Raw genomic sequence first — 21,949 nt, 5'->3', positions numbered from 1 at the left:
AAATAAAGGGGGCGATTCTCACAACAGGCTGGGAGACATCAGCAGAGGTTATTTAGTGGGCTCCCCACTGGGAGCCATGGCCTCCACGCATCTCTGGGGCTCGGATTTATGGCGTTGGCGCAGAGCTGATTTCCATACTAGAATTTGATTTTCCATTTCATGAGTGGGCCCAGGACTGAAGTCTTTGCACCCGCTGCCATTTCCTCCCCCCTGCCAGGAGTGGTTCGCTCCAGTGGGTTTTGCAACTGCTCCCCACTAAAGGGAATCAGGTGGCCTGACCCAACTGGAGTGAGCAAAGGCCAAGGAGGCTCCCCCAGGGGGTTGGGTTTTGTGGGGGGGGGGGGTGCCCCTTGGATATTGCCAGACTGGAAGCAACAGCCTGGTTCCCTGGCACTGCCCAAGGGGCACCTTGGCACTGCCCACCAGGCACTGGGCAGTGCAGAGGGCCAGAGTGTGCTACCCTAGGAAGGGGGATTGAATAGGATGTTTGGGGGGAAGGGGACCTGTTTTTGGGGGGGGGGGGTTGGTTCTGAGGGGGAAGGAGGGTTTGGGTCAGTCATCCTCCTGCCTGTGTGGTGTGGGGGTAATTACCTGTTAATTGTGTGTTGGGGGGGGCGGTGGATGCTCTTCTTTGGTGAGGGATTTGTGATGGTCCCTGGTCAAGGTGGGGGGGGGCACAATTTCATTTTTTGTGGTGGGGAAGCCTGTCCCCGAGCTTTAATAATGACCACCCCTGTCTCGGAGACTTTTCTATCACATGGAGAACAAGCCAGGGCTTTACTGGGTTTCGTGGTCCAGGTTTGTAATGATGAGCTGGGACAAAAGTTGTTAACATCAGAAAAGGTCCTGGACTTGGAGATATTGGTGAAAATGGGCGAACAAAGAAAAGGTCAAAGGGCGCATGATACCACATGCATTAAGCTCTTAACGTTCAGTAAAGCTTTTTTCATCAGTTCCTCATGTGTTCATACAGAGGTTGAAACTTTCAATGCTTTCTGCCCTCATGTTGTGATTAAACAAATTTAACAATTGTATTGTTTGGCTTCCATGCACCAGATTCAGAGTTTCTGACCCCCTGGGCAGTCCCATTTCATACAGAGGTGTGTTTGTATTCTGATGAAAATTGATTATCAAGTGGTCAAGATCATGGAGGTAATTTGTGAGGAATTTTCACAGAAATGGACAGTGAGACAGGGACGGGATTTTCCCACCTCATTCATCCCGAGACCAGGAAAACCCACCTGAGGACAACGGACCTTCCCAATGTCCGCGCCCAGCCTGCTCCGATTCCCATGGCGGGCAGGGCAGTAAAAGCCCGGCGAGGGTGTATAGTGGGAGAACCATCCCATATGTGCCCTAATAAGGGTGACATAGTACCTTTTTATAGCGCCAGGAACCTGGGTTCGATTCCTGGCTTGGGTCACTGTCTGTGAAAAGTCTGCACATTCTCCCCCATGTCTGCATGGGTTACCTCTGGGTGCTCCGGTTTCCTCCCCCAGTCCAACAGATGTGCTGGTTTGGTGCATTGGCCACACTAAGTTCTCTCTCAATGTACCCGAACAGGCGCCAGAACGTGACAACTAGGGGATTTTCACAGTAACTTCATTGCAGTCTTAATGTAAGCCTATTTGTGATACTAATAAATAAACTAAATTAAATTGTTCTCTACCTGAGCACATGTAGAAGTTATTGTACCCATTTATCATTATTTACCAACACGTTCAACATTTGAATTGTACAGAAAACTTCTCTGGCAATCCAAACACAAATCCGTTGAGAGAAAAAGCAGTGAGGTTATGTATATTTATTCTGCTGACATATGGTCGAAAAACAGAACCGTATTTGTATGAATATTCTAATAATCCCTCATGCGTCTGAAAGATCCGATAGTTGAGTTGTAGCCGCCCCAGTCACTGTATCTCCTGTATTCTCCGGGTCTCATGAAGTACTGTCGGCCTCTGTAGTTGGGATGTTCATAGAAGATCCAGTAACCGTCCATCACATGGCAGGAGTGAATGTCACGGTAACGGAAACGATCGTAGACAGAGGGACAGTCATCCATGAATTCCATCATCTGTCCCCCAAAGTCAGGCCTCTCGTAAATCCTCATCCTGTAGTTTCCATCTCGGTACTGGAATAGAAATAAAAACATATTTGTAATGTAGTATTAATTACACATGGGAAAGAGGTAATAAAAATGTGTTCGCAGGGACTAGCCTATTAACAATAAGAATTAGCTGAGGCAACATGAACAAGATCTCTGACTTCTGTGATTACCAGTTGCAACTTCTAAATAATAGCATTCAGTTAAAACAGAAATACTGAGCACACTAAATACAAGACCCACGCAGACAGGGGGTTGTTTATTATATATAAATGTCAGGTTATTATTTTTTGGCTTCACATTAATAATATCTTCTCCATGTGGATCAAGGAATTATTAACCTTTGTATTGTCTTCATGTCGGGCTTCTCCCTGAGGTGATAATTTGCCATTGACAACTGGACAATGCCCGCTCGGGAATGTATGAATGATTTTCTTCCTTTCCCAAGATGCTGTGATCATTGTCATTGTACCTTGCTGAAGGCAGGATGCTAATAAATAATAAACTACACGGGGGTGGTTCTGGATTCCCACTGCCTAAAAATTGCCTTGACCCAATTTTGAAGAACAATGAGTTCCAATGTTTACCAGTGCTCATTAAAACCTTTAAAACTCTGCTGTATATATTTACTGTTATTACAAATGACAAACTAAGTAACTCCCTAAACATAACTACTTTGTACAATGAACATTTCCTCACCCTCAGTCTGAGCAGAATCTGTAAACAGCCAACTTACATATGGGTAGGTGCGACATGAGCCAATGTTGTCATTGAATCCCATCCAGCGCTGGTAGTCAGGATAATCTCCCCTGCTCAGAACATACTGGTATCCCATGTAATTGGGTCTCTCGTACACCACCCACCAGTCACTCATGACACGCATGGAGTTACAACGACTGAAGTGAGGGGACAGGTCGGGACAGTCACTGCTGTACTCATAGTGCCGACCCTGGAAGTTCCTGTCCTCGTAAAAGATAATCTGTGGAAAGAGACAAGAGAAATGAATAAGTTTGAGAATCCAGCGAGAGTGATCGAGAACTCACACATCCTGTACAAAATCACACTGCTTCTTACCTTTGCCATGTTGATCTCACAGTTAGATGAGTAACTGATCTAACACAGCAACATGCTCTACAGTGTGGTATATATATGCTGCACAAAATGACCACTCGACTCTGTTCTCTTGTTATTCTAATGATTTGGTGCTGAACGTCAGCAAAAAGAGAACAAAACACATCACTTGACATGTTGCTTGACATGTCACTGATTCTCTTCACTTTGCTTTCTCTTCATTTTCATTGAGGTGTGAAAACAAAGAGGGAGAGTCCATCGTGCGTTCCACATTCCAACTGTTTTCAAACAGCAATGGTTACAAAATCCATTTTCAAAAACTTATTTCCAAAATCCACCCAGCCAGCTCGGTTTCTAAATGAAGCAAAAGAGAAAAAGTAAAACCTGCCCTGACTGCGTTGTTACCCTGATAACTACTACTTTAGTATTTTCAAACCCCATCTCCAATGTTATTTTTCATTATTTGAGGTTTTCATTGATAATGTTCCACATAACAAACTTGTCAGCAAAATTGTGGACCATGGGGTGAAAGGGACAGTGGCTGTTGGAGCACAATGTTAGCTAAGTGGTAGGAGATAGAGAGTAATGATGACCTTTGTCACAATGGAGGCAGATATATGGTGGGGTTCCCCAGGCAACAGAGTTAGAACAGTAACTTATCTTGATCAATATTAATGACCTGAACATCAGTGTATAGGGCATCATTTCAAAACTTGTAGATGACACAAAGAACAAAAAATAAAGAGCGAAGACTTATATAAAACTATACAAGGCACTCGTTAGACCTCACCGAGGATACTGTGAACAATTTTACAAAGAACAAAGAAAATTCCAGCACAGGAACAGGCCCTTTGGCCCTCCGAGCCTGCACCGACCATGCTGCCTGACTGAACTAAAACCCCCTACCCTTCCGAGGATCATATCCCTCTATTCCCATTCTATGCATGCACTTGTCAAGGTGCCTCTTAAAAGTCCCCACTGTATTTGCTTCCACTACCTCCCCTGGCAACGAGTTCCAGGCACCCAGTACTCTCTGTAAAAAAATCTGCCTCGTCCATCTCCTTTAAACCTTGCCCCTCGCACCTTAAACCTGTGCCCCCTAGTAATTGACTCTTCCACCCTGGGAAAAAACTTCTGACTATCCACTCTGTCCATGCCTCTCATAATCTTGTAGACTTCTATCGGGTCTCCCCTCAACCTCCTTCGCTCCCATGAGAACAAACCAAGTTTCTCCAACCTCCCCTCGTAGCTAATGCCCTCCATACCAGGCAACATCCTGGTAAATCTTTTCTGGACCCTCTCCAAAGCCTCCACATCCTTCTGATAGTGTGGCGACCAGAATTGAACACTATATTCCAAAACTTGGGAATATTGTGAACTGCGAGAAGGGTAGCATTCAACTTCAAATAACTTTCAGCAGGCTGATGGAATGGGTGCGTTTTGTGGCAGATGGGATTTATTTCAAAAACTAATGATGTGATTAGTTGGTGGGAAGTGCGTAGCGAGGCAGTGTAAAATCCAGAATTCACATCATCAGCAGGAGCAGAGGGATCTGGGGGTGCATGTGCATAAATCATTGAAGATCAGGTTGAGAAAACAGTTGCTAAAGTTGAGCACCTTGCAATGTAGGGTGGCCACCAAGTAGCTTAAGAAATGAACTGTTTATTAAAGTAAGTAACTACGTAATGAGCGTATTATAAAGTTTACCGCATTCCACAACACCAGACTCCTAACTGGCAAAGAAAATCTACTCTCAGCTACAGGACTCACACACTCCAGGTTAATTAACCAACCGGTCACATGACCCTCTGAGAGCTTGCCCCTTAAAGGGACACATTATCACATCCCTCCCCACTTTATATTCCCGATTTTCACATTTTTCAATAACAATTCAACTACTCAATATTACACAATGAATGGATCTCAATCACAGTCCCTTATCAGGTAAACCAGTCCCAGAGCTTCCTGATCCTTTGGAAACATCAAAATTCACTAGCAGTTGCTCCAGCAATAGAGGGAGCTTAGGTCTGTACCTCAGTGGGTGAGTCCCAACCTGCGAAGGTGCGTCAGTGCAGAAACTTCTCCAGTTCCCACTAGGACATCATTTGGCTCTTTCTCGGGTTAGCTTGTTGCTGTATTATTTACACCCAGAGGAATATCATTGACGGACATACTAGGGGCAGACTGCCCCACTGGTTCTGTGTGTGATTCTCTCCTTCCCAAATGGTCCGGGTGTTTCTTCGTCCTTTTCCCATGGACATCTATTTCATCCATGGACCTGTTCTGACCATGACCCTTCCAGTGTTCCAGTTCAGACCAGCACCATAGTTCTTTACAGATACCAAATCATCCACTTTAAATATTCTCTCCATTTTTGTCAATTTGTTTCTCCTGTGTGTTCAGTTTTGCATCCACCCTCCTCGCCAAATTCAGAAATACCAGATCCAACCTTGCTCGAATACATCTGCCCATTCGGAGATTGGTAGGTGTAAAACCTGTGGTGACATGAGGAGATGTTCTGTGGGTGATCAGGAAACGGGCCAGTTTGTTTTGTAGAGGGGCTGGTGACTGTTTCGTCATCATGGTTTTGAATGTTTGGATGGTTCTCTCAGCCTATCCATTTGAAGCAGGGTGATAGGGAACAGTCTGAATATGTAGGACAACTTTGGTTGAAATGCTGAAGCTCTTTATGAGTGAATGCGGTCCCAATATCTGATACTGGCCCCTCAGGCAACTCGTGTGTGACAAATGTCTGTGGAAATTTCTTGACCGTTGCTGATGAGGCTGTGGACATTAATTTGTGTATTTCCCACCATTTGTACTCTGCATCTACAATGAGGAAGGAACACGGTGTCCATGAATGGGCCAACTGATGTGTCCTCGCACCCATGGGCATCCTGGCCACTACCAAGGGTATATTAGAACCACAGATGGCAATTTCTACTGCATTTGGCATTGGTCACATTGCTTAACACATCAGACTCTCTATATCGATAGCTATCTTGGGCCATCACATGTAACAGTGCACGAGCATCTTCACCTTTGTCACCACAGGATGAGCACAATATAACTCTTGTAACAATAACTTTCTAGTGGAAATGGAAATCTCCACCTTTGCTCCCCTTAATAATACACCAACCGCACAATTTAACTCACCTTTTCTTACCTAAGATTGTCCTTAATAACTCAGACCTGTTATCGTAATGCCAGCTGTGGAGGGCCATGTGCTTAATTCAAGATAATCAGGGGTCTTTCTGGGTTCAAAATTTGGCCTGTTGCACTGACACTGGCAATGTACGGAGAACGTTTCTTGTGGTACTCTCAGAGGCCGTATACTTTCGGGTAAGGGAAAGGCACTGAAAAAGTTTAGAACACAGAAAAACTCCAGCACAAACAGGCCCTTCGGCCCACAAGTGGCATTGAACAAATCCCTACCTACTAGGCTTACCTGTAACCTCTATCTTATTAAGTCCCATGTACTCATCCAAAAGTCTCTTAAAAGACCCTATGGAATCCTCCTCCACCACCACCGATGGCACCGATTCCACTCACTCACCACCCTCTGAGTGAAAAACTTACCCCTGACATCTCCTCTGTACCTACTCCCCAGCACCTTAAACCCGTGTCCTCTTGTGGCAGCCATTTCAGCCCTGAAAAAAATCCTCTGAGAGTCCACCCTATCTATACCTCTCAACATCTTATACACCTCTATCAGGTCTCCTCTCATCCTTCGTCTCTCCAAGGAGAAAACACCGAGCTCCCTCAACCTATCCTCATAAGGCATGCTCCCCAATCCAGGCAACATCCTTGTAAATCTCCTCTGCACCCTTTCAATGGCTTCCACATCCTTCCTGTAATGAGGCTTTGAAATGTGTAATTTGGGTTTGATGTGTGAGCCCGACCTACGCTGAAAAGTTTACTCTTTGGCAGCTGGCGAATGAACTCAGTGTTGGACCCCCACTGAAGATATGGGAGGAATTGCCTTATCTTCCTTAAATGGGCCCAGTTGAGGTTTGTGGTCACTAATTTCTACGAAATGCCATCCATAAACATACTGACGGAACTCCAAAGATGATTGCTAGTCATAGAATCATTGAATCCCTACAGTGCAGGAAGAGGCCATTCAGCCTACCATTCGCACCAAATCTCAATAAGAACATCTTACCCACTGCCTTCCCCACTTCCCTAACCCCATTACCCCACATATAGAATGTTAACTTATAAATCACAAGTACATTGCATTGAATTTCCAGTGAAAATACCCTTTTACCCTGCTAAACCCTGTAGGCTACACATCCTGGGGCAGGAAGGGGCAAATTAGCATGGCCAGTCCACCTATCTCAGAGGGTCACATGACCAAAATGTTTTGGTCTCGATCGGAGTATTGTGTTGAATTCTGGTCACCATCCTTTAGACAAGACGTGAAGACCTTAGAGGCTTCAAAAATGATATGCTAGCAAATTTCCAGGAATGAGGAACTTCAGCCATGTGTACAGATGGGAAATGTTCTCCTTAGAGAAGAGAAGGTTAAGTGGAGATTTGATAGAGAGGTTCCTGATCATGAGAAATCGAGATAAACTATTAGCGGAAGGATGGAGAACAATGGGACACTGATTTAAGGGAGTTGGTGAAAGAAATAGCAGCAACAGGAGGAAAAACTCTTTCACACAGCAAGTGGTTAGGACCACTTTAAGGCGGCACGGAAGCACAGTGGGTTCACACTGCTGCTTCACAGCTCCAGGGTCCTGGGTTCGATTCCCGGCTCGGGTCACTGTCTGTGTGGAGTTTGCACATTCTCCCCGTGTCTGTGTGGGTTTCCTCCGGGTACTCCGGTTTCCTCCCACAGTCCAAAGATGTGCAGGTTAGGTTGATTGGCCACGCTTAGAAATTGCCCCTTAGTGTCCAGGGATGCAAGGTTAGAGGGATTAGTGGGTATAATATGTAGGGATATGGGGATAGGGCCTGGGTGGGATTGTGTTCGGTGCAGACTCAATGGGCCGAAGGGCCTCTTTCTGCACTGTAGGGTTCTATGATTCTATGGCCTGGAAAGCTGCACCCGAGAGGGTGGTGGAAGCAGTTTCAATCAAGGCTTTCAAAGGGAATTGGATAACTCTTTGAATTGTGTGTGGGCAATGGGGAAATAGCAGCGGAGTGTGCCTAGGTGAGTTGTTCATATGTAGAGTAGGCACCGACATGTCAGGCCGAATGGCCTCTTCCTGTGCTATAATCAACCTAAGGTTCATGAAGATTAAATGTCTGAGTCCTAACAGCTGGCAAGTAAAGAGAAGCACATGTGGAACACATGATGGTAATGTAATGATGGTTTAACATCACATGACTGAGTAGCAGAAGTCCACAGCACGCAGAAGGTCCAACCTTGTGCAGAGTTCCCAACATGTTCGTAGCAGCTGTAAATAAATAGTAATGGCTTCAACAAGCTACAGACACAGCAGCTTACCTTGGTAACACCCTGAGCACATGGTGAAACAACAGCTGCCTTGATGCCCTCATTCTGTGCTTCTCCAGTGTGCCAACTGCATTTGACCGTGACTGATTTAGCGGCAACTCAAAGGTTGCCCACTGGATGACATTCGCTATCTGATCACCTGGCTAATAATTCCTGTGTGAAACCCAGGGCACACACACAGGAGCCATACTGCAACCTGGAATGTGATGGTATAGACTATTGTTACAATCCTTGCCCAGACCACAGGACATGGGAGAGGGAATCTGAATAGGGAGCAGTAACACTTGTTTCTAACTATGGAAAAGGTGAGATTTAAGACATCTAGTTTCGAAATAAAGCCACAAGATTTCACAGGTTTTGAACAAACAAAAACTGAATTTACTAGACAAGTTCAAAAAGATAACATAATTTACAATATGAATCTTGTAAGGTAACATTGAGTATATATTAACTAACTGATGAACTGTGGTCAGTTACATCACACCACAGAGTAAATGACAAATGTAACCAAAACAGATTCTATAGTTTTCTCAACAACCCACCTAAATATTAATTCCACTACGTGACACCCAATCTCACCAGAACGTTTAATTTCTCACCAGTGCTTACATTCTCCACCTTTGTAGATCTCCCACAAAAACAGAAAGTGCTGGAGAATCTCAGCAGGTCTGACAGCATCTGTGAGGGGGGAGAATAGAGCCCACATTTCATGTCAGGATGATCCTCTGTCACTCTACAAATGCACGTGGGATACAGGGTAATTTGACAAGGTGGATTCAAAATTGGCTCAGTTGTAGGAGGTAGAGCATGATGTCAGAAAGCTGTGTTAGTGACAGAAGGCCAAGGTCCAGTGGCATACCACAGGGATTGACCCCCCATTTCTATAAATGAAATAGATCACAATGTCAGGGGTAGGGTACTTCGTTTGTGGATGACACAAAGATTGGCCAAGTTAAAACAGCGATATTGAATATCTTGGGCAAGGGGATGGTTGAATTGGCAGATAAGCGGCCAATAGAATTTAACCTTGAAAAGTGTGAAGTGATACATTTTGGAAGGAGTAATTTGACAAGGGAATCTTCAATGAAAGGCATTCTGAGGAACAAAGAAACCTTTTGTTTAATAATCTCTGAAGACATGTTAATGGGGTGGTGAAAAAGACTTATGGGACACTTGTCTTTATCAAGGCATAGATTACAAAAGCAAGGAAGTCATGTTGGAATTGTATAGAACTTTAGTAAGGCCACAGCTGGAGTAGTGTGTGCAGTTCTGGTTGCCACATTCTGGGAAGGATGTGATTGCGCTGGAGATTCACCAGGATGTTGCCTGGGGTGCAATATTTTGGTGATACATTTTGGAAGGAAGAAGATGGAGAGACAATAATGGGCGCGGGAGGAGAGGGAACGTTGCGTATCTGTGTATAGATTATTGACGGTGGCAGTTAATTAACTGCTGTCTTCACGGCCACCTTGGTTTTATTAAAAGGGGCATAGCGTACAAGAGCAATAACAGGTTATGCTGAACTTGGACCAGACATTAGCTAGGCTTCAGCTGGACCATTGCGTCCAGTTGCAGATGCCACAGTGTAGAAAGGATGTGAATACATTGGAGAGAATGTGGGAGAGATTTACAGAACTGGTTCCAGGGATGAGAAACATCAGTTAGGTGGACAAATTAGAGAGGTTGGACTCCATAGAAAGAAGAAGGCTGAGAGGGGATTTGATGACAATGTTCAAATTCTTGAGGGGCCTGGACAGAGTAGAGGGGGAAACTGTTCCTGCTCATGAAAGGATCAAGAATGAGAGGGAAGTGATTTGCAAAAGAAACAAATGTGACCTGAGGAAAAGCATTTTCACACAAGGAGCAATTCTGGTGTGGAATACACTGCCTGGAAGAATGGTGAAGGTATGTTTAATCAAGACTTTCAAGAATAATTATTGAATAGAAACAGTGTGCAGGGGTACAGGGGGAAGGCAGGGTAATGGCATTAAGTTATAATGTCCCTTTGGAGAGTCAGTGCAGACATGATGGGCCAAATGGTCTCCTTTTACATTCTGACAGTTCGGAGATTCTGGGAATTATTTTTTCTTTATGTTCAAGACAAGATCAACCCATTGAATTCAATTTAGATGGATGGTGAGGGTTTAAACAGGTGAATGATTTACTGGAATGGTACCTTAGATATAGGATTTGAATGACACGGAAACATTCGAAAGCTGGGACAGATTCTCCATCGAGCAGAGAAAGTTCAGAGGAGATTTTCATAAAGGTGCTGAAATTCTTGAAGTCTTTCGATTGAATGGCTCAAGTAGCAGGAGGACTAACACAGGACACAGACTGAAAGGAATTGACACAAGAATTAGAGGGGAATTAAGGAGAAATGTCTTTTACACGGAATGTTGTCATGATCTAAAACACATTACCTAAACGGATGATGCAAGCAGGTTCAATCAGAGCTTGAAGAAGGGAATTAGGTAGTAAAGCCATGGCTCCGTCTTACTTCCCAGTCAGAGTTTGTGAGGTTAGGAGTGGGATTTTCTGGCCACGCTTGTCCCAAAACCAGAAAAGGCAGCCTAAGTTCAATGGATCTTTGGATGGTCCATCTCCACGATTCCTGTAGAGGGTGGGAAAGGGATTTTCCACCCATTAGTTGCTCCAGCACTTGAGCTAAAAACTCTGGGCTGACAGTGACCAGTTCAGTCCGGAGGGAGTGCTGCATTGTCAGTGATGATGGCTGGGATTCGTCAACAGCGCCCATGGCTGGGATTCTCCAGTTTCACTGCAGTGAATGGAGTTTGGATGAACACCAAACTCTCCATTCTCTCTGTCAGCGACGGTGGGGCAAATGGGACGGGAGAATCCCGGCCAATATCTTTCAGATGAGATATTACACAAGGTCCTCTTTGCCTCTTCAGGTGGGCATAAAAATCACACAGCAAACTTCTTAAAAAAGAGCAGAGGAATTGACCCCAGTGTTCTGGTCAATATTTATGACTCAAATAATGTCAGAAAGGAAAGATGTTTCTGTCATGATCAGTCACATTATGGGTGTTTGCTGTGTGTAAATTACTGCTGTGTTTTCCACATCACAACAGTGGCTCTGCTGCAAAATGACTCCAGTTAATGTAAAGCCCTTAGGGACATCTTTCTAATTGGAAAGGGGGAGAATTTGCAGCTTAATGTGGAGAAATGGCAAGAAGAACTATTAGGTTGGGTGTTTCAAAGAGGGCTGGTGGACTGAATGGTGTCCAGTTCTACTGTACTGACATGAAATCAAATCATCCTATGGAATTAGTCAAGTATTTCTTTGATTGGCAGCTTTAAGAGGAATTATTATTCGAGGTTGTTTGGTGCCAGTCACTTTATTGGAGATATTTAGCAAGCTGCCTTATTTGAGTTAGGATCTGTCTGAAATCTTTAAAAAGAGATACACAACTCAGAGTGCTTCAGTGGATGGTGAGGAAAAGGCAAGAAATGTTCCATGTCACCAATAACTTCAATCAGAGTTTAGAGCAGCGAGTACAATTCATTAATTTTACACCAATCAAGCATTGATATAAGCCTTCAGGAAAGGAATCTTTTATTGCTCTCACTTCTTTGTGACATTAATTTTGAGTAAGTCAGTCCAATATCAAGTGGAGAGTGTGTTCCAACACAAAAGGAGGCCATTCAGCCCATTGTATCTGCACTGGCTCTCCAAAGGACCAGGGTGACTTTGTGCCAGAGAAGAGCCTTTATAAAATGGATTGGAATAAAGCGGCCAATAGCAGAGAAGCTCTGGGACAGGTTGGTGAGAGTCGCTTCAGCAAGAAGGTCAGATGTGCGTGAACCCAGATGTACTGAGATTTTATCATTCATGGCAGCTTTCTTCAATCAATTTTTCATGTGTTAATGTAGAGTACAAAGCTCTCACTGCTATCACTCCCAACATTGTGATAAAACTCAAACCCAGAAGAGGACAGACATTGGTTAATTATTTAACTTTTGATGTGTCTGACTTCCATGTTCCAGATTCAGAAGTTTCAGGAACTGAGTTTCTGACTCGGTTTCGAGAGGAGATTTCGATTTGTAATATCATGAAATTGGTTTATTTCGTGTGGGGAAGGAATTGTGGAAGGAAGGCAACCGAGGCACCCCACCCACCTGCTCCTCAAACCCCCATCTGCCCCACCAGAGACTGTACGTCATGCACTGGACATCTCATCATCTGAGAACTCACTTTCAGTGTGGAAGCAACTCATCCTCAACCCTGAGGGAGTGTCAAAGAGAAAATCTCCTCCCATTCAGTATTTGAACACTAAACACAATTTATCTGACAATCCAAACACAAATCAATTGAGAGAAAATGCGGTTAAGTTCTGTATCTTTATTCTGCTAACTCATAGTCAGAAAAGCAAAACCACATTTCTCAAGAACAATCTAGAACATGCGTCTGAAAGATCCGATCATTGAGTTGTAGCCGCCCCAGTCACTGTATCTCCTGTATTCTCCGGGTCTCAGGAAGTACTGTCGGCCTCTGTAGTTGGGATGTTCATAAAAGATCCAGTAACCGTCCATCACTTGGCAGGAGTGAATGTCACGGTAACGGAAACGATCGTAGACAGAGGGACAGTCATCCATGAATTCCATCATCTGTCCCCCAAAGTCAGGCCTCTCGTAAATCCTCAGTCTGTAGATTCCACCTCGGTACTGGAATAGAAATAAAAACATGTTTGAGAGGAAGGAACCAATTAGACATTTGAAATATGTTCTAAAAATGCTGGTTGCTTAGAAGGGAACATTTAAGGATCATTTGATGATCAATTCGAGTAAAGCTGATGAAATTTAGCAATGAGAATGGCACCTTTGGTTCACATTTTCACCTTATTCACAGTGAGAATAATTTTATTTCTTTATATTGGAAATATTGGTCATAGCAAAAGTACGATTGCTTCATACAGGTGGGAGTTGCCTTAAATCAGTAAAAGTCTGTTTCTATTCGATGAATATTATCTTGTCTCTCTATCTGGGTGTTGTGTGAATATCAGTTTATTCCACCTGACCCTGTCCTTGTCCTGGGCTGTGTGTGGAATAAACACACCATGAGTTCTAACAGCTTTCCTGCTGAGTGTTAATACAGTTTACAAGCAGATAATGGAGTGATGGAATTGAAGTAATTCACTCAGCCATTGGCTGTGATGTTCAGCAACACCTTTCTCAGTGACTGGGAGTTGACCATTTGTTCTTCTGGGTCAGGGAAATGTTGATCAGAGCAATATAACCAAAGGAATAAAATGATTGGAAGGGTTTGAGTGCTGGGGCCTCATTTTGTTACTCTGTTTTCACTTTAATACATCTTTGATGAAGTGTGACATGTGAATAGAATTTATATTGCCCGCGGACAGAATTTGAGGCACATTTATAATACAAAACATGCCTTGCCTTGTAACACGGGCTGGAAGAAGAAAGTAGCCCACAAGTTAACAATAACCATCTCAAGAAGCAATGTGTACCAATTTCTACCAATACAGATTTATACCCTCAAGAACTTGACTGTGTAACTTTACTGTTAGACTGTAATTGTGACAAATAGAATAAGTATCTAATCTTAGGCGTTTCACACAATTGATTCTTCCTCGCTCTCAATCTGAGCAGAATCTGTAAACAGCCAACTTACATATGGGTAGGTGCGACATGAGCCAATGCTGTCATTGAATCCCATCCAGTGCTGGTAGTCAGGATAATCTCCCCTGCTCAGAACATACTGGTATCCCATGTAATTGGGTCTCTCGTACAGCACCCACCAGTCACTCATGACACGGATGGAGTTACAACGACTGAAGTAAGGGGACAGGTCGGGACAGTCACTGCTGTACTCATAGTGCCGACCCTGGAAGTTCCTGTCCTCGTAAAAGATAATCTGTGGAAAGAGACAAGAGAAATGAATAAGTTTGAGAATCCAGCGAGAGTGATCGAGAACTCACACATCCTGTACAAAATCACACTGCTTCTTACCTTTGCCATGTTGATCTCACAGTTAGATGAGTAACTGATCTAACACAGCAACATGCTCTACAGTGTGGTATATATATGCTGCACAAAATGACCACTCGGCTCTTTTCTCTTGTTATTCAAATGATTTGGTGCTGAACGTCAGCAAAAAGAGAACAAAACACATCACTTGACATGTTGCTTGACATGTCACTGATTCTCTTCACTTTGCTTTCTCTTCATTTTCATTGAGGTGTGAAAACAAAGAGGGAGAGTCCATCGTGCTTTCCACATTCCAACTGTTTTCAAACAGCAATGGTTACAAAATCCATTTTCAAAAACTTATTTCCAAAATCCACCCAGCCAGCTCGGTTTCTAAATGAAGCAAAATCTGCTTCAGTTGCTTTGCTCATTGACGGAACTACTTCCAGTGGCAGCACAACTGGAAATGGATTTGGTTCTCGGAGTTGAATTAAACTAAGGTGCACATCGAGGTGATGGTGCGTGTGAATGAAGATGGGTGATTTTTATTGGTGATGTGCAGGGACACCGTCTACTATCTGTCTCTTTTCAGACTCTGTCATGATGCACCTACACAAACTGATTACAAACACCAGTGGAATTTCTGTACAGAGACCTTCAGGACCCCCCAGCTGCCCCAGACCAGCCCACCCAGCTGCTCCTGTCCCCTACATGTCCTCTGCCTGAGAGAGGAATCCACCCCCTGGGGTGATTAACCACTCTCCATCCCAATTGCTCTCTCAAGGCAGGTGGTCCTTTTCTGCTGTGTTGCCATAAAAGGGAAAATCGCCATAAATCACCATATAGAGACTTACAAGATAATGAAGGGGCACGATAGGGTAGAGACAGAGAGAGAATCTTTCCACTTAGAAAGGAAACCAGAACTAGAGGACACAGCCTCAAAATAAGGGGGGGAAGGGGCAGTTTAGAGCAGAGTTGAGGAGGAACTTCTTCACTCAAAGGGTGGTGAATCTTTGGAATTCTCTGCTCACTGAAGTGGTGGAGGCTATCTTGTTGGATATGTTTAAGTCACGAGTAGATAGATTTCTCATCAATAAGGGAATTAAGGGTTATGAGAAGCAGGCGGGAAACTGGAACTGATCCACTTCAGATCAGCCATGATCTTATTGAATGGTGGGGCAGGCTTGAAGGGATAGATGGCCAACTCCTGTTCCTATTTCTTATGTTCTTATCACCAGAGATTCCCTCTCTGATTTTCTTTCTTATTGTACATTGCTTTCACTGTTAAAGTATCGAGTAATAATGTTCACAAATTTTATTACCGTTGGATGAAAGTGACCTTGGCAGCACAGACACACAGTTGGCTGAGTGTCAGAAAGCAGAGTGTTAGTGAAGTGCTGGTTTCCACATTTGAGGTTAATACCTGGTGGGATTCTCTAGGGATGGGTTTTGGGACCAGTGATTTTCTTGATCTGTGTTAATGACCAAGACTCAGTTTGCAGGGCAGAAATTCAAAATTTGAAGAGTGCAAACACTTTGGAAATGGAGTTATTTGGTCATACATTACAGAGGTTACGCAGCATGCTGTAAGCCAACATGAACCTTGAGAGCTGCTCTGATGAGAACTGCAGGGTTCATGTAGAACAAACCAGGCAACTGAACCATTGATTCAGAACAGCAACACCCCAGTCTGTATTATCACACACTGGCTCACAGTGTAACTTTCACAGTGTACATGTTACACAGGTGTCCATGGGTTACACAGTGGAATCATCAGCCACATCATCATGGGATAGAATTTGATGCCCAGAAACCAGCCTTTGATTTGCTGTGATCGTTCCAATGGAGTTTTCACAGTACAGTGACAGAAAGTACAGAGATTGTGAGAGTTCTCAGTACAGCAGACACTGAACTACATGATTTCCATGGAATCATAGAATGATTGCACCATTGAAAGAGGCAATTCTGCCCATCTTTTCTATGCCCACCCTCAGCAAGAGCAGCTCACTGAGACAAACTCAACTGTCTCTTTCACTACAAATAATGATTGAATTCTCTTTGAAAACATCCACTACAAGATTTCCTCTTGTTGTCATTATTTCCTTTACCAATCATGTTAAATCAGTGTCGTCCAGGTCTCAATCAATCTTCCAATGGGAATCATTCTGCTCCATCTATTCTGTCTCGATCCCCCACGACATCATTCAGCAAATCTCTTCTCCAAGGAGAATATCCCCAATTACACATCTTACAGAGAATTATAGTTTGCATCTTCCTATTTAAATATAAATACTGATGTCTTTAGCAGGTATAAGCATGCACGGTAATATCATTGGTGGTTTCGACTTTTGTGTGTTTCTATCAGGGACCAGTGTAACCAGCTGTAATGTCCTACCAATGTTCCACGTGGTAGATTAAAAAAAGGAAAATAATGTGGTTTGCACACACAGAATCAGTCTAACAGTAACGGGTTTATTCCAAACAGACCGGCGTGTACAGAATACAAAGTGAAAGTAAAACAGCCATCTGTGCAAACACCCTAACGACATCACCATCAAATCATGTAATCACCTCGATGTGCACCTTAGTTTAATTCAACTCTGAGAATCAAATCCATTTCCAGTTGTGCTGCCACTGGAAGTAGTTCCGTCAATGAGCAAAGCAACTGAAGCAGATTTTGCTTCATTTAGAAACCGAGCTGGCTGGGTGGATTTTGGAAATAAGTTTTTGAAAATGGATTTTGTAACCATTGCTGTTTGAAAACAGTTGGAATGTGGAAAGCACGATGGACTCTCCCTCTTTGTTTTCACACCTCAATGAAAATGAAGAGAAAGCAAAGTGAAGAGAATCAGTGACATGTCAAGCAACACGTCAAGTGATGTGTTTTGTTCTCTTTTTGCTGACGTTCAGCACCAAATCATTAGAATAACAAGAGAACAGAGTCGAGTGGTCATTTTGTGCAGCATATATATACCACACTGTAGAGCATGTTGCTGTGTTAGATCAGTTACTCATCTAACTGTGAGATCAACATGGCAAAGGTAAGAAGCAGTGTGATTTTGTACAGGATGTGTGAGTTCTCGATCACTCTCACTGGATTCTCAAACTTATTCATTTCTCTTGTCTCTTTCCACAGATTATCTTTTACGAGGACAGGAACTTCCAGGGTCGGCACTATGAGTACAGCAGTGACTGTCCCGACCTGTCCCCTTACTTCAGTCGCTGTAACTCCATGCGTGTCATGAGTGACTGGTGGGTGCTGTACGAGAGACCCAATTACATGGGATACCAGTATGTTCTGAGCAGGGGAGATTATCCTAACTACCAGCACTGGATGGGATTCAATGACAGCATCGGCTCATGTCGCACCTACCCATATGTAAGTTGGCTGTTTACAGATTCTGCTCAGATTGAGGGCGAGGAAGAATCAATTGAGTGAAACACCTAAGATTAGATAGTTATTCTTCCATTTTCATAGTAAAGATACACAGCCAACTTCTTGAGGATATAAATCTGTACTGGTAGAAATTGGGACTCATTGCCCCTTGAAATTGTGTCAAGTAATTTTTCAGGCATTACTGATGGCCACCTGAAAGAGGATGAGGTAATTTAAAATGTGAATGAGATGTCTAAGTCCCAGCTTTATTCACCCTGGGGGAAGTTTGATATCGAATCCATAGAATCCCCACAGTGTAGAACGAGGTCATTCAGTCCATCGAGTCTGCACGCACCACAGTCCCACCCAGGCCCTATTCCCATAACCCCACATATTGACCTTGCTAATACACAAATGTTTCTCACTGTTAATCAGGTGTAAAAATAATCCAAGTCTCCTATTCATGTTATTCAATTGTCTCAACTCCACTCTGATTGTTAATGGGATGGTCCTTCAGCTATTCCCTTCTAATGAACCAGCTCCATTTCTATAACCTCTTTCCCATGTGTAATTAATACCACATTACAAATATGTTTTCACCTCTATTCCAGTACCGAGGTGGAAACTACAGGATGAGGATTTACGAGAGGCCTGACTTTGGGGGACAGATGATGGAATTCATGGATGACTGTCCCTCTGTCTACGATCGTTTCCGTTACCGTGACATTCACTCCTGCCAAGTGATGGACGGTTACTGGATCTTCTATGAACATCCCAACTACAGAGGCCGACAGTACTTCATGAGACCCGGAGAATACAGGAGATACGGTGACTGGGGCGGCTACAACTCAACTATCGGATCTTTCAGACGCATGATGTATTATTAGAATATTCATGACAAATACGGTTTTGTTTTCGACCATGTGTCAGCAGAATAAATATACATAACCTCACTGCTTTTTCTCTCAACTGGTTTGTGTTTGGATTGTCAGAGTAATTGTGTGCAGTGTTAAGTTATTGAATGGGATGGGTAAAGAATTCCTGAGACAATAGTTTCAAAGAAATGTCCAGGATGAGAAAAGGCACATTTAGGGCAAATATGGAGACTTCTTCCCATCATGCACCCTCTCTCATGTTCCATTCCAGGGAGCTGAGGTTGAAAATTTTACACAAATTCCGTCCATGACAGTGACTATTAGATGAAGCAGTTTGATGGTAATTAAAACCTAACTCTGTCCCAATTAAATATTTATACTTCCCTGCCATTTCCCCAGAAACCTGCAAAATTCTCCACTTCCAAACAAATAAAGATTTCATCGATATCGTGCCTTCGACAGTCATTGGTTAGTCCAAAGGGTCCACATCCAAGGAAGTATTTCTCTCCTGTCTTTTTCGGAGAGCTTTTCTACTTTTGCAAAGACCACAACAAACCCTCAAAACCGGTACAGTTCGGCTTGTTCATCTCTCCATATAGAAATATGGTAAAGAGAGGAGGAATCCAACACAGCATCCTCAGTGTACCTGGGGCTTCAACAAAAAAAACAAGGAACAGGATGGGGGAAAAGAGGATAAAGACATGGAAACGTGGCAAAGTGGGTCACACCATTGTGTACATTATATTAGAGGCTGTGCTATATAGCCTGTGGAAATCCTTGTAGGATTAAGTCAGACACGTTCTCCCCTTAGAGATGTGGGTTTCCTCCGGGTGCTCTGGTTTCCCCCCACGCTCTAAAGATCATAGAATCCCTACAGTCCAGAAGGAAGCCATTCAGCCCATCGAGCCTGCACCAATCACAATCCCAGCCAGGCTTGTTCCTTTGACACAAAGGGGCAATTTATCATGGCCAACCCACCCAACCCGCACATCTTTGGACTGTGGGAGGAAACCAGGTCATCTGGAGGAAATCCAGACATGGGGAGAACTTGTGGACTCCGCACAGATGTCACCCAATCATAACTGCCCAAATATCAAACCCATGCTCCATAAGACTGGGTGGGGAATCTGGGTTACCCTGACTGAGAGAGAGCCAAAGTCAAACTAAATCTTCCTTTCAACTCACAGACCATCTTCCACACTGAGTGTCAATGATAGATGGATTCTCACATTTGACAGGCACCTTCTTCTCAGTAAGGAGAAATAAATGTCAACTTGGCATCTTTCCTAATTCAGATCGTTTTTGTTTGGCAAACTTTAGACTTCGGGCAGCATGCCAGCACAATGGTTAGCCCTGCTGCCTCACAGTGCCAGGAATCCGGGTTCGATTCCTGCCTTGGGTCACTGTCTGTGTGGAGTTTGCCTGTTCTCCCTGTGTCTGTGTGGGTTTCCTTCAGGTGCTCTGGTTTCCTCCCTCAGCCCAAAGGTGAGCGGGTTAGGTTGATTGGCCGTGCTAAATTGACCCTATTATCAGGGGGATTAGCAGGGTTAATACGTTACAGGATGAGGGCCTGGGAGGGATCATTGTTGGGCCGAGTGGCCTGTTTCTGCACTGTGGGGATTGTATGATTGTATTATTCTCTCAGCATGTTGAGTCAGCACAGAGTCCAGTGCCATTCGAATTGTAATAATTCATTTCAACATTGAGTGTCTAGGATTCTTAACAAACTCCCTCTCTGTTTTACAGACAATTTTCCTTCAAGCTGGCACTGCTGTTCCAGTATTTCACATCTTTTCTTGTCTGAATGTGAAATGACCAAACTCCTTTGCAAAAGCCTTGCAGGTTCCCCACAGGATTGGGGTGAAACTTCAGAAAGAGATCTCACTGAGTAGGGAAGATCAAACTCAGTCTTCAAGTCCGAGATAACGTTATGATCCTTAAGCAGAGATGCATTAAATCTCTAAGGTCTGGACCAAGGGCGAATCACCCAAGGCTGGATTTGAACCTGGGTCCCTGGCACTGTGAGGCAGCAGTGCTAACCACACTGTTACCGTGCCACCTCTGCCAGGACTGAAAGTTGACAAGGCACTGGGACCAGAGGGGATACATCCAAAGATACTGAAGGAAGTGAGAATGGAAATTGTAGGGGTGCTGGCCGTAAGCTTCCAGTCTTCTGTAGATTGTAAAGCGAGCCCCAGCAATTACAGGCCTGTCAGTTAATACCAGGGATTGGCAAACTTCTAGAAACAATTATTCAGGAAAGAATTAGTAGTCACTGGAATCACTTCAACCAGTCAGATGAGGTTAGCCTCTTGGAGTAGGAACTCCCTGATTCAAGTCTGTCCGAGGGCACTGTTAATGCCCTCCACACCCATTGAGCACCGCAGAGGCTGGGGGGTATTATTGACCCCTTCAATCATATTTTAATTTGATGTTTTAAGTTTCATTTCCGCTTTGTCTTTTGTTTCAGACGGTTCTCCTTGTCGAGAGCTGCCCTTTTTGAGTTGTCCCTGAGTTAATTTGATTTCCTTTATTTGGTTGGCATTAAAAGATGTCCCTGATTCAAATCAGAATTGGCTGCCCAATTAGGGAGCCTCAACTGTGTATAAAAATAGAAGTGTCACGTCCTCTGGAATTCTGGATTCTCACAGTGTAACAGAAACACGCTGGGAGTGAATAGAGTTTGTAAATAAAGGGAATTTACTGAAGGCAGACTGGAATTGGAGGAGTTACGTCAGTCACATGGAAAAATATGGTTTTATTGGGAAGAGCCCACACAGACTTTTAAAGAAGAAATGATGTTTAAACAACTTGCTGATATTTAATCAGCAGTTACAGAAAGGGTCGATGGGGGTCATGCTTTTGATGTGATACACATGGACTTTCAGAAGTCATTTGATACAACACCACAAAGCTTGTGAGAAAAGCCATGGCTCATGGAATAAAAGGGACAGGAGCAATGTGAATACAAAATTATCAGAATAATAGGAAGCAGTGGGGAATGGTCAATGGGTATTTTTCATGCTGAAGGAAGGTTTGTGGTTGTATTCCCCATGGATCAGGATTGGGAATCTTGCTTTTTCTGATATATATTAATGAACTCG

General features: G+C 43.7%; 1 protein-coding gene and 2 pseudogenes across 4 annotated transcripts; 1 reads left to right on the top strand and 2 right to left on the bottom strand.

Moving 5' to 3' along the window:
- Nucleotides 1-1,855: 1,855 nt before the first annotated feature.
- On the bottom strand, nt 1,856-5,547 carry LOC145349837 (gamma-crystallin S-1-like). 4 transcript variants are annotated; one of them, XM_080198416.1, is made up of 3 exons: nt 5,530-5,547; nt 2,837-3,083; nt 1,856-2,124 (listed from the first exon to the last, which is right to left on the bottom strand). In XM_080198416.1, the coding sequence occupies exons 1-3, from the start codon at nt 5,545-5,547 to the stop codon at nt 1,856-1,858; spliced, it is 534 nt and encodes a 177-aa protein (XP_080054542.1). The 4 variants fall into 4 exon arrangements, with proteins under 4 accessions (XP_080054542.1, XP_080054543.1, XP_080054541.1 ...); XM_080198417.1 differs by lacking the exon at nt 5,530-5,547 and adding an exon at nt 4,082-4,096; XM_080198415.1 differs by lacking the exon at nt 5,530-5,547 and adding an exon at nt 4,082-4,096 and having other exon boundaries at nt 1,856-2,131; nt 2,841-3,083.
- Nucleotides 5,548-9,528: 3,981 nt separating this feature from the next.
- LOC145349768 (gamma-crystallin S-1 pseudogene) lies at nt 9,529-18,857 on the top strand (annotated as a pseudogene).
- On the bottom strand, nt 13,062-16,709 carry LOC145349726 (gamma-crystallin S-1 pseudogene; annotated as a pseudogene).
- Nucleotides 18,858-21,949: the final 3,092 nt, after the last annotated feature.

The sequence above is a fragment of the Carcharhinus amblyrhynchos genome, chromosome 11 (assembly GCF_965287045.1).
Source record: "Carcharhinus amblyrhynchos chromosome 11, sCarAmb.v2.hapA, whole genome shotgun sequence".
Classification (NCBI taxonomy): domain Eukaryota; kingdom Metazoa; phylum Chordata; class Chondrichthyes; order Carcharhiniformes; family Carcharhinidae; genus Carcharhinus; species Carcharhinus amblyrhynchos.
The sequence above is the reverse complement of the archived record's forward strand: the minus strand, read 5'-3'. Positions and strand labels throughout refer to the sequence as shown.

Excerpts from the sequence above, each read along its gene's own strand:
- LOC145349837 (XM_080198414.1), bottom strand. The coding sequence starts at position 3,616 with ATGGGGTTTGAAAATACTAAA. Across the intron at positions 3,084-3,595 it reads TGGGGTTTGAAAATACTAAA|ATTATCTTTTACGAGGACAG; the intron begins GTAGTAGTTATC and ends CTCTTTCCACAG. Across the intron at positions 2,125-2,836 it reads TCGCACCTACCCATATGTAA|ATGGAAACTACAGGATGAGG; the intron begins GTTGGCTGTTTA and ends TCCAGTACCGAG.